A 13,674-nucleotide genomic window follows, 5' to 3' on the forward strand; every position below is an offset into this window, starting at 1 on the left:
ATTTGTTTTTGCAATTATAAATTGTTTTATTTAACTTACTCTGAATTTGTTTTAGGGGGTATTTTTATGTATGAAATTGAGTATCCAAAAGGTTCTTGCTGTAGCAATTGCATTAAAATATACAATATGACCTATGCACTTCCATATACCAAATTTCACAATATTGGTGAACTATGTTATTATTTCGTTACTTATATACTATTTAATCACACATGTTATAAGAATTGTCAATAATGTTAAATCAGTATGAACATTTTATATTTTTTCCGTTTCACCCACATTAGTGAAAATATTGGTGACTCAATTCATCTTTATTTCGTCCTTGATTTTTGCATTTATACAAATAATTAATTTTTACCCGAGTGTAGATGTATATTGTTGTTTCTAAAATATATAATAATTTACAATACCTGCTAGGACACATAGTACGATCGCAAAAATTTACATACGTAAAAAAGTTAAATGCATTACATTGTCATAGGTTAAACTGAAAAACGTGTTAAAGTTTGTATACATTTGTACTTAAGCGCTTTTAAAACAGATTTATTCGAGCTGCATTTGAACTTCCAGAACGTAATTCAATGTAATTGGCTTCGTTGTTAGCGTTACTTCATAAATGTTAATGAAAATTGGCTTTATTTCATATTTTCGTTGATCTGCTTTAGAAGTTTTCCCCGTCATATCTGGAATTTGTATTTAAGAATGCCTTGGGTGTCAGTAATGGAATGGAATTCTACTAAATAATGGTTTATGAACCCTTCTTCATTTGTGTATAACCTGGCAAAAAAGATTTATACCTGGCATTGACAGTGCGTGAAGTCTATTACGAGCCAAATGAAAATAGCACCTGCTATAAACATTAACGTTACCTTCTGGTTCTGTCTTTTAATCTAAACAATCGCAAAATCAGATCTAAAATTAAAAAAAACATAGGTGTGCATATTACAGATATTATTTTGTCTCGCCTAATAGTAATTACAATCTTGAGATATGTAAAGAGTTTGATTAAATGTACAGATTTTTTCCACATGAAATAGATTTCATGATAATGAATTCAAAGAAAAATCAACAAAATATCACCATACTTAGACACATACATAACATTAATTTAGCTATTTTTGTTTTGCTGTGTGGTGTACTACAGGCTAGCAATGCTGTTTCATTCATGTACACCCTGGCTACATATAGTTTTGTTCATGCTATCATAATCTGTTATAACAAAATGCACGTATTCCGAGTAATTTTGTTTGTAATTATAATTAACCAGAAATGATCTATTTCACTTGAGTGAATTACTGAAATGATAAAAAATAAGTCTGTCTAATATCGGTGAACTCAATCATCTCTTACTAACGTCTATGTTTCGTAGGTAACGATCAACTCCTTTATTTGTGAATCCTTTATTTAGACCTTTACAAAATAAAATAGTTTCCCGCACTTTTTGTTCGCCCCATTAAAAAGAAAGAGTTTTTTCTTCTCTATAAGTAGAGTCGATCCTTGTTGCCACTAGAATCACCTAGTAGATGGTTTGCATTGCAAACAACGAGTCTCTTCATACATAGTGAGAAAACTTGATTCATAATGTAATATAGAATAATTTTGGAAAAGGAAAGAAAACGAAATTATAGATGGGTTCAACGTTGAAAATAATCTAACAAGAATTTCAATAATTACGAAATCACTGAAGAGATTATGTTCAATCAAGCCAATGTTCATTTCTATATGTACCTTGCATACCTTATCATTAGTTCTAAGGAAACAAGTTCATCAAATCGATGCCAAATTCCCGATCGCAAAACGAGTGCACCTGCAATATATAAGTAAGAAGCAGAAAACCAGGTATGACAGAGACATTTAAAGTTTATTGTTACATTACACTGAACATCAAACAGGCATACAGATCAGAAGATACCTACATCATAACAACCACTAACAAACAGTTGATGTTTATAATGCATTTAATCGTTCTTTCCAAACTTGTTTCTTCAAATTTGCTTGACACCTGCGTTTCATCATGCTAACAAAAATGTTTACTAAAGAGTACTTGTATTGCAATCTTTCATTTCTCTTCCTCGTTTATTGACGCATTTGCTCTGCGAATTTTAAGATGTCAAAATATTACAACATGGAGTTTTGGCAGAAGATTGCTACAGGTGGTTTCCCGCCAAAATGATTAGAATTGCAGGTTTAGATGTGTAAAGCTACACATACCTGTCACAAATAAACAGTATTGAAAATTCATCATATTGCAATCACAAATGATTAACCACCTACGATTGAAATATTTGTTGCAAATTGCTAGTAATAAATTTTTTGTTTTGCTAATTTCTGTCGTTTGTGAATACTGCACCATGAGTGCGGAATTAATGATCCATGAGGATATTGTGGTCCGATGTTTGCCTAAGATCAACTCATAGGTTGATCGGGTGCAGATCGCCCACTAAATTAAGTATAAACATTAACGTCTTAATAATTAGATTATAGAGTATCTGGTTGTTAGTGAAACTAAAAATACTTTCGTTTATTAATTATCATCTGAATAGCACAATTTCTTTCAACAGCCACCAAATTAGAATCTGGTGTTTTATTTTCACTTTAAGGTGCAGTATAAATAATGACATGAGTAAGGAAACAGGATTAAAAGCATTAACTTTTAATATATGTTTCCTACTCCATCACACAGTACCGTTAACTCATCGGACATTTTGATACAGTATTTTACCTTAGGTACACCATCTGTTAATTTTCTTACCAAAACGTTAACATCATCTGTAGTTGTTCAGCAAAGTTTTCGATTTTGTAATTATTTTGATAAGAATCCCAAAGTTTTAATTAAACTTGCCTGCAAAATGTGTTATCCAAAGGTCCGAAATATCGTGAGTCTAAATCCATCAATTGGAAATACAATTTCATAATACTGATGGATTCAGTCGAGGATTATGCCGGGCAATGGATTAAATACAAGAAAGAATTACTACAAGATATGATTTCAGCTTCCCAATTGTGAACTTTCGATTTCTATGTACTACATTTCAGCAGTGCCTGCAAACGGAGTATACCGTATATCGGGTTATTTTCGCGGGGTGTAAATTTTCTTTTTTTTCGCGGATTGAACAAAATTGCCAACGAGACAACTCTTTACAAGAGACCAAATGACACAGCATTAACAGCTATAGGCCATCGTACATCCTTCAACAATGAGCAAATTAACTGTTATCACAGAGATATGGCTCGCCTTTTTGTAATTTTGATTATTCAAATGTTGAAATCAAAATAGCAATACCTTAACATCTTACACAACTGAATACCAATTAACATTGGCCTACCACTAATTGTTCCCTTTGAACTGACCTAATAACAAACTAATACAAAAAATTTCAAAGTCAATAGACCATGACTAAGGGGGCGGAGCCAAATTATCTCCATGAAAATGAGATTTTCCAATGCTTATACTACTACATACCAAATATCATTGACCTACCACTTGTGGTTCCCCATAAACTGACCTAATCACAAACTAATACATGTAAAATAAGCAAAAGTGTCGAAGCCAATAGACCATGACTGAGGGGACAGGGCCGAATAATCTCCATGGACATGAGATGTGCCAATGCTTATACAACTGCATACCAAATATGATTGACCTACCACTTGTGATTCACCATAAACTAGACCTAATCACAAACTAATACATTGTCATTGTTGACGCCGTCGCAGTCGCCGACGCCGGAAACAGCGTTCCTACGTCTCGGTTTTTGACTCCGTCAAGGCGAGACAAAAATACCCGTGATATTGTCAATTATATAAGGGTCCGAAATCACAAATGTAAAACAATTCAAATGAAAACTAACGGCTTAATTAATATACAAAAAAAATGAACGAAAAACAAATATGCAACACTACTGAATTACAGGCTCCTGACCGTTATGAAATCTGTTTCACAGATCATAGCGGATATGTTCCCAATGTCGGTACTACAATCCCATCCTCTTTTCACGAATGTGACCAATCGAATTAGACTTGTTACCGGGTTTGTACTAACATGAGCAACACAACGGATGCCATATGTATGCTTACCCTACCGGAGCACCTGAGGTCAACCCCAGTTTTTGGTGGGGTTCGTGTTGCTTAGTCTTTCTATGCAGTATTGTCTTTTTCTTTTCTTAACAATTTCGTTTTCAGTTTAGCTTCGATTAATGAGTTTGAATGTCTCACTGGTATCTTTTGTCCCTCTTTTAAGTGAAAATAGACAAATTAAACTCAAAATTTAATGCCGACAAATTTGTCAGTGAAGAAACTCCTGTTTCATTGATTTGTTTTTGTATTCTCTGCAAAAATGACTATTCGCTTATACAAACTACTAGACTGATAATACTAAGTATTACAATCGCAGACTACTAGTTCACCAGCAGCGGTATCGACCAAGTGAGTGGGGACGTTCGATACCGCTACCGGTAAACGGTTAGTCCGCGATTGTAATATCAATCATCATTCTAGTAGTTGGAACATCCCTACTCACTTGGTCGATACCGCTGCTGGTGAACTGTTAGTCCGCGATTGTAATATCATCAGTCTAGTAGTTGGAACTTCCCCACTCACTAGCAGTGCTAGAACAGGAGAATAACATTTTTAAATGTGCGTCAATGTGTTCTTCTGTATTTACCTTTTTTGGAGAAAGTTGCGAACGATACCAATGGGACATTAAAAGCATATAGTTGAAGAAAAAGCGACTGTCTTGGCAATATAAAACGGAAAACGACGATAGGACAAAAGTCCGAAATACACACTACATGGCATACTTAAGACAGAGTAACAGAAATCCCACCACAAAGCCAAAGGAGGAGGTGTTGGGGTCTTAGATGCTCCAGTCGGAAGGGTAAGTAACTCTTGCTACAACCATATCGTAGTGGCGTCCGTGAAACATTCAGAGGAATGCCTTCAACTTTACCACATGGACTCGTTTAATTATTTGAAAACCATGGATGTAAAAATACTTGACGAGCAAAATTAACAAAAGGAACATGAAAAGTATCTAAAAAAGTTAAGGTCGATTTTGCCTAAGATCGTTTTAAACAATGGATTCTAATAATTTCTTAATGTATTAACATAAAATTTTACAATTGAATGTTAACAGTCATGTCATTTTCGTGATATATATTACAACGTTTCCGGGGAATTGTGTGTTCTACATCATGGCACCATCACTCAAACAGCATTAGCAAACTAGCTTGGTCTGCGCCTGGCGCGTGCAATGGTTGTAATAAAATGACTTTGGAATTATTACAATATAGATTTTGATATTGATGTTCTTACTGTTACGAGGATGTTGTCCTCTATACATAATTTAAGTAAACATTTACTCTGTCTAATGGAGCATTATTTGGCGCTCAAAAGTCCTTTGTTGTTGCTCAAATGGCCTGTCATTGCATTAAACTGTCAATTTCGGGTTAATGACTAACCCATAATTAGCTTTATTTTTTGTAAGTAGAAAGATAGACTGTATTAGCATTTTGTTATACGATACTTAAACTGCAACGATGGTCGACTCGTTTAAATCATGTCTGGCCCTAATTTAGAAAAAGATAAGCAAACGTTGTTAAACAATCACTGAACCACCATTTCATAAAAACTACGATGTCAAGGTACATGTACTTTGCTTTATCAGTAATATCTGATTGCGGATTAATATGCAGTGTCCACAATGAGACCAAAGCACTCTTATAATGATCAACGTATGCTATGTTGTTATTCGTAGAATTATTCGCATTGTTTTTTAAGCGGACTACACCATAGATTGTCAGTTTTAATCGTTTTCTTGTCTGATATGTCACCTTCATAAATACAAACATTGATTGTCAAATATGTTTGTTTACCGTTTACATTTCAAACATAATTTCCTTGTGTGAACAATGGGAAATGATCAAATAAATTGTCAACGTCGTGTTGCATTATACGTTACACGCACCTGTCTAATTAGCGTGATTACAATAATTGTCAACGAAAACTAAGGTGGGAGGATTTGATATAGGGTACAGATTTTGTGGTCAATCAAATTATCATTTACTTGATCATGTCCTTACGTATAACTTCTTCTTATGACAATGCTTTTAACATTCTTTCATAGTTGGGAAATTATTAAGATTCAAGTTAGAAAAACTATGTTATTCATAAGCTTCAAAATCTTTTCAGTGGTGGATCCAGTCAATTTTAAAAGGCGGTTTCCATACGTAGATTCCCAATTCCCGGAAACAACCCCCCCTTGGATCCGCAACAATACTTAACAAACTCACCACAATACTTGACAAAACCCTTCTAGTCAGTTTTCTGTTTGTTATATTTTCTAAGGGAAAGGGAACTAGACGCCAGACTGCGTTTTAAAAATCCCCACCAATTAATTTATATTAGAAGATTAAAAGATAAGTAAATAGTTTTTACGGACAACTAAGCAGAAGATCAATATGTTCGACTCACTGACCTATACATTTCTACCAAATCTCCATTAATATTTATCAAAGGTACCAGGATTGTAATTTAATACGTACCTCATTAGAATGTAACATATTTTACATTTCAGAAAGTGACCAATACTAGCGGGACGTCTGCGGATACTTTTATATAGGAAAGAGACCCTACCCCCGTGCACTTAATATCCAACAATGTGTATCCATAGCGATTCTATAGCAATGTGATTGATCTATCATGACTTGAATATCCATAAAGTTACATTTCCGTATATACTGGTGATGATGGATGCCTGCTTAACGTCCAGCAGCAAAGTAATATGCATATTCAGGGCGAGAACATGTTAATGTAATAGTAGTATAAACCCTACTTTTTACTAGACCGACATACTGAGCCGATTTTTAACGTGCTAGCTCACAAGGTGACAGACCACAAGAAGACGAGTCACTTTTACCGGACACACTATTCTGACTCCGGGCTGACCTGTCTTTGCTCTTACTTCTAAGTGCCGCGTGCTTGGCGGAAAAGCAGCAAATGCCATTTTTACAGTTTTTGCTTTGATCTGGCTGGTGTTCGGATCATCTGCTTCCCGCACTTTTGATGAATCTAATAGCCATGCACAGTGACGCGAAGCAATTATATAGCAAGTGGTACGAGTATTTGGATTGGTACAATAAAATACCATAATTTTATTTTTGTGTGAGATCTCCAAGATCCGGGTAACAGCTTAATTGGATCGACAATGCAACGCGCTTCTCTTCTGACAATAAAACGCAAGGTACTCTTAAGACGAATTTGTGTATGTAGAATTTGCCTGAATATTACATAAAACATATATTTGATTGATGCTTATATCTGTGGTGAATAACCTTTAAACACTTAAAAGGCTTTATTTTTATAACTAACATACCAAAGAAAAAAAATCACGGCAATTCCTATCATAACCATTAAAACACATATCTTGATGACTGAAAAGAAAATGAAAAGATGCTACTTCTCGAGTTCTACTTGACAAATGGACATTGAGACTTTACTACAATAAATATCTGCATGACGAATGGACATTGAGACTTTAATACACTATATAGCTGCATGACAAATGGACATTGAGACTTTACTACAATATATATCTGCTCGACGAATAGACATTGAGAATTTACTACAAAATGCTTCTGCTTGACGAATGAACATTGAAATTTTACTACAATATGCTTCTGCTCGACGAATGAACATTGAGACTTTACTACAATATATATCTGCTCGACGAATAGACATTGACAATTTACTACAAAATGCTTCTGCTTGACGAATGGACATTGAGACTTTACTACAATATGCATCTGTTTGACGAATAGACATTGATACTTTACTACAAAATGCTTCTGCTCGACGAATGAACATTGAGACTTTACTGCAATATGCTTCTGCTTGACGAATGGACATTGAGACTTTACTATGATACACATCTGCTTGAAGAATGGACATTGAGAATTTACTACAATATGCTTCTGCTTGACGAATGAACATTGAAACTTTACTACAAAATGCTTCTGCTTGACGAATGAACATTGATACTTTACTGCAATATGCTTCTTCTCGACGAATGAACATTGAGACTTTACTACAATATGATTCTGCTTGACGAAGTGACATTGAAGCTTTACTACAATATGAATCTGCTTCACGAATTGACATTGAGACTTTACTACAAAATGCCTCTGCTTGACGAATGGACATTGAGACTTTACTATGATACACATCTGCTTGAAGAATGGACATTGAGACTTTACTACAATATGCTTCTGCTTGACGAATGAACATTGATACTTTACTGCAATATGCTTCTTCTCGACGAATGAACATTGAGACTTTACTACAATATGATTCTGCTTGACGAAGTGACATTGAAGCTTTACTACAATATGAATCTGCTTCACGAATTGACATTGAGACTTTACTACAAAATGCCTCTGCTTGACGAATGGACATTGAGACTTTACTATGATACACATCTGCTTGAAGAATGGACATTGAGACTTTACTACAATATGCTTCTGCTTGACGAATGAACATTGATACTTTACTGCAATATGCTTCTTCTCGACGAATGAACATTGAGACTTTACTACAATATGATTCTGCTTGACGAATGAACATTGAAACTTTACTACAAAATGCTTCTGCTTGACGAATGAACATTGATACTTTACTGCAATATGCTTCTTCTCGACGAATGAACATTGAGACTTTACTACAATATGATTCTGCTTGACGAAGTGACATTGAAGCTTTACTACAATATGAATCTGCTTCACGAATTGACATTGAGACTTTACTACAAAATGCCTCTGCTTGACGAATGGATATTGAGACTTTACTATGATACACATCTGCTTGCAGAATGGACATTGAGACTTTACTACAATATGCTTCTGCTTGACGAATGAACATTGATACTTTACTGCAATATGCTTCTTCTCGACGAATGAACATTGAGACTTTACTACAATATGATTCTGCTTGACGAAGTGACATTGAAGCTTTACTACAATATGAATCTGCTTGACGAATTGACATTGAGACTTTACTACAAAATGCCTCTGCTTGACGAATGGACATTGAGACTTTACTATGATACACATCTGCTTGAAGAATGGACATTGAGACTTTACTACAATATGCTTCTGCTTGACGAATGAACATTGATACTTTACTGCAATATGCTTCTTCTCGACCAATGAACATTGAGACTTTACTACAATATGATTCTGCTTGACGAATGAACATTGAAACTTTACTACAAAATGCTTCTGCTTGACGAATGAACATTGATACTTTACTGCAATATGCTTCTTCTCGACGAATGAACATTGAGACTTTACTACAATATGATTCTGCTTGACGAAGTGACATTGAAGCTTTACTACAATATGAATCTGCTTCACGAATTGACATTGAGACTTTACTACAAAATGCCTCTGCTTGACGAATGGACATTGAGACTTTACTATGATACACATCTGCTTGAAGAATGGACATTGAGACTTTACTACAATATGCTTCTGCTTGACGAATGAACATTGATACTTTACTGCAATATGCTTCTTCTCGACGAATGAACATTGAGACTTTACTACAATATGATTCTGCTTGACGAAGTGACATTGATACTTTACTATGATACACATCTGCTTGACGAATAGACATTGATACTTTACTACAAAATGCTTCTTCTCGACGAATGAACATTGAGACTTTACTACAATATGATTCTGCTTGACGAAGTGACATTGAAGCTTTACTACAATATGAATCTGCTTCACGAATTGACATTGAGAATTTACTACAATATGCCTCTGCTTGACGAATGGACATTGAGACTTTACTACAAAATGCTTCTGCTTGACGAATGGACATTGAGACTTTACTACAAAATGCTTCTGCTTGACGAATGAACATTGAAACTTTACTTCAAAATGCTTCTGCTTGACGAATGGACATTGAGACTTTACTACAAAATGCTTCTGCTTGACGAATAGACATTGATACTTTACTACAAAATGCTTCTTCTCGACGAATGAACATTGAGACTTTACTACAATATGATTCTGCTTGACGAAGTGACATTGAAGCTTTACTACAATATGAATCTGCTTCACGAATTGACATTGAGACTTTACTACAAAATGCCTCTGCTTGACGAATGGACATTGAGACTTTACCACAATATGCTACTGCTTGACGAATGGACATTAAGATTTTACTAAAATATGATTCTGCTTGACAAATGGACATTGAGACTTTACTACAAAATGATTCTGCTTGACGAATGAACATTGAGAATTTACTACAATATATATCTGCATGACGAATGGACATTGAGAATTTACTACAATGTATATCTGCAAGTCGAATAAACATTGAGACTTTACTACAATATATATCTGCAACACAAATGGACATTGATACTTTACTACTATATGATTCTGCTTGACGAATGAACATTGAGAATTTACTACAATATATATCTGCAAGACGAGTAAACATTGAGACTTTACTACAATATGCTTCTGCTTGATGAATGGACATTGAGACTTTACTACAATATGCTTCTGCTTGACGAATGGACATTGAGATTTTAATACACTATATATCTGCATGACAAATGGACATTGAGACTTTACTACAATATGCTTCTGCTTGACGAATGGACATTGAGATTTTACTACAAAATGCTTCTGTTTGACGAATAGACATTGAGACTTTACTACAAAATGCTTCTGCTTGACGATTTTACTACAATATGTTTTGGCTTGACGAATGAAAATTGAGACTTTACTACAATATGCTACTTTTCAAGTTCTGCTTGAAGAATGAACATTGATACTTTACTACAATATGCTAAGTGTTTATAGAACAAAAAGTATGATTTTATTATATCAAAAAAGAGAGGATGGAAGGTTAAGACATTTTACCTAATTTGACTATTTATTTTTTCTTTGCATCAAGAAACCTTGCAAACAAATTTGCTGAAAGGTAGAAATTATTTAAAAAAAAAGATGCGGGGAAAGGGTTTTAATGAGACAGTCCCCCCAACACCAAAAGGCTTAGGGCGCGTTACGGTTATGGTATCTGATGATTGTAAAACATCTGTTTTATAAGCTGATTACATTTGAGTTATCCTTTAAGTGCCCTAACGATTCCAGACTTCATTTTTTCTACACCAGGTATTCTGAATAACTTACTGAGCCAGCAAGTGAGAAGAAAACTATCTTCAGTGGTAATTAAATTCTATTAACTTGACGTCCTTCTTTCCCATTTAGATAAAATGACTAATAATATCACAAGTTATATATCATTCATACAGAATGTTGATAAATACCAAAATTTGACAATCTGCCTTTTTTCCCATTTTCCCAAATTTGTATTTCCTTTCATTCATGAAATGCATTATCAACAAATGCACTGCAGTAATTTGATTCTCTTTTAACGATAAAGAAACACAAATAAAACAAGTGGTCTTTGATATAGAGTTATACAACATACATGTACAACGTCTTAAGAGTGCTAGATTTATGAACGAAGTGATGCGATTATAACTTAATTTATATATTTCTTTGAAGATTTATATATAATGGCGTTCATCTAATAATATAAAATTTATGTAGTAAAGAATCTGGTCTTAAATTAACTTATCCTGTTTCTGTTTATACATATAATGTATTTTAATCAGTGGTATGAGGTGTTATTTTAACTCACACCAGATACCAGATCCCACCTTCAGCCATTATTTTTAGAAAATATCGTGCTTTATTTCAACCAGGCATTTATTTAGTCAGCGTGTTTCAAAGGTGTAAACATGTGAAATTAAATACCTTTGAAAGTTAAGTAATTTGTTTAGTGTTAAATTTGCAATTTACACAGAGTGAAAGAAGTCATTAAAATAAAAAAATAAAAAACTACCATGATTTCACTGCATTAATGCAATCTGAAATAAGTATAAATTATTAAGTATCGTAAATTATCAGCAGAAAGTCGCAATAGGAATATTTGCCCGTGTAATTTAGTGCTGTAAACGAACTAGGCACTTCTGATTATGTCAAGCGGTTGCTTTTTACATTAGAATAGAATAGAGAAAGGCAACGGGGAGTGTGTTAAAGAGACAACAGCCGTACAAAAGAGGACAAAACAACCAAAAGTCAATAATTAGTATTCAACGCAGCAAGAAAAACCGGCAACCGAAGGCGGTGTCCAGAGTCAATCTAAGTCGTAAGTTTTTTTTTTTTGTGAAATCGACTTCTAAACCTAAATAGATTTTTTAACGCTAATGGTGTATGGTGAAGGATTATATTTTTTCAAACATATTTTATCAAGCGTAAATCAGCTTTCTTAACTATATTAATGGTATATACTTTTGGTGTACGAAAATGATTTGCTAGTATTACTCAAATTCTATATTTTAACAAACCTTTATTATACCTCTCTACAAAAACATTACAGACAATTAAGCCAAAATCAACCGATCCTCCGAGAAAATAGACGTACAAAGAAATAGCATCACATAAATGCGTTGTTCTGATAGCGTGAATTTGTGAAATCACGAAATGCGGTTTCGCTAATACAGTTTTTCATGCACACAACCCTACTATTTTGCCTATATTGCCCATACGTCCAAAAGGATTACTTGCATATCTTCAACCTTACTGTAGCATAACTGTGTGTGTGGGTAATATAAAATAGTTATTAAGAAAATGTCTATAGCTTAAATGTCAATAAGACAGCAACCCAACTACACAAAAATTTAAGTAAAGACATTCAGATGATAAGACACTGTCATCAACAATAGACAAGTGTCTTAACCATATGCGATGATCTATATCACCCAAGCTTAGATATGTTGTGAATCAAATATAAGAGCGGGCAATCGAGGACCTGAAATTAATGCAAAATTCCCTAAATGAAAAGAAGAAATAACAAAAAAAATATTATCACATTAATTAATATATCTTAAAATACAACCACTAACAAGATTTTTCAATTTAGACGTTTTAACATATAAATGTTAACTATTCCCCTTTTAAATAAACTCATCATAGATACCAGAATTATCATGAAATTTATTGTGCCAGACGCGTAACCTCGCAGAGTGAAAAAAAAAAAAAAAACCTAAGCGTACATGCACAACAACGAACAATTAAATTCTGTACAGAAATGTACTAATTTGATACCGGTATAGAATAAACATATTGCAAAACACATATATACAAGAAACAAGCTGTAAAAAACAAGATCATGCTCAATCTGCTGATATGAAATCATGCCGTTCCATGCTTTAATAACGGGACGAAGACCCCTATAATAGTAGAAAAATCAATAAAAATAATTAAAATATATATAATTTACAATGTACTAATAAACTCAAAATCGTAAACTTTTTCATTTTCCCAAATTTGCGCAGAAATCTCTTTCATTCTTACTTCCGGTCTCGTTTGTCATGAGATTATGAAAAACAACAGAAACAACACTGGAAACGTTTCAGTATTTCTGTTTCTTTTAGAACATGAAAATATGATAGAATTTTAAAAAATGTAATTGATACGGACTTCGTTCCCTTTCACAGGTAACACCTGTTTCATATTATCAGTTACAGTAGCATGTTCGCAATAGATTTCACACTGCATTGTCATAAACATTTTTATCATATACGTAAAG

The 13,674-nt window shown here is 33.8% G+C and overlaps 1 protein-coding gene across 1 annotated transcript; it reads right to left on the bottom strand.

The window, feature by feature from the left end:
• Positions 1–7,542: 7,542 nt before the first annotated feature.
• LOC139515109 (serine-rich adhesin for platelets-like) lies at positions 7,543–9,879 on the bottom strand. The gene has a single exon (XM_071304671.1). The coding sequence runs from the start codon at positions 9,877–9,879 to the stop codon at positions 7,543–7,545; it is 2,337 nt and encodes a 778-aa protein (XP_071160772.1).
• Between the last annotated feature and the right edge of the window lie 3,795 nt (positions 9,880–13,674).

This window comes from Mytilus edulis, chromosome 3 (genome assembly GCF_963676685.1).
Source record: "Mytilus edulis chromosome 3, xbMytEdul2.2, whole genome shotgun sequence".
Taxonomy (NCBI): domain Eukaryota; kingdom Metazoa; phylum Mollusca; class Bivalvia; order Mytilida; family Mytilidae; genus Mytilus; species Mytilus edulis.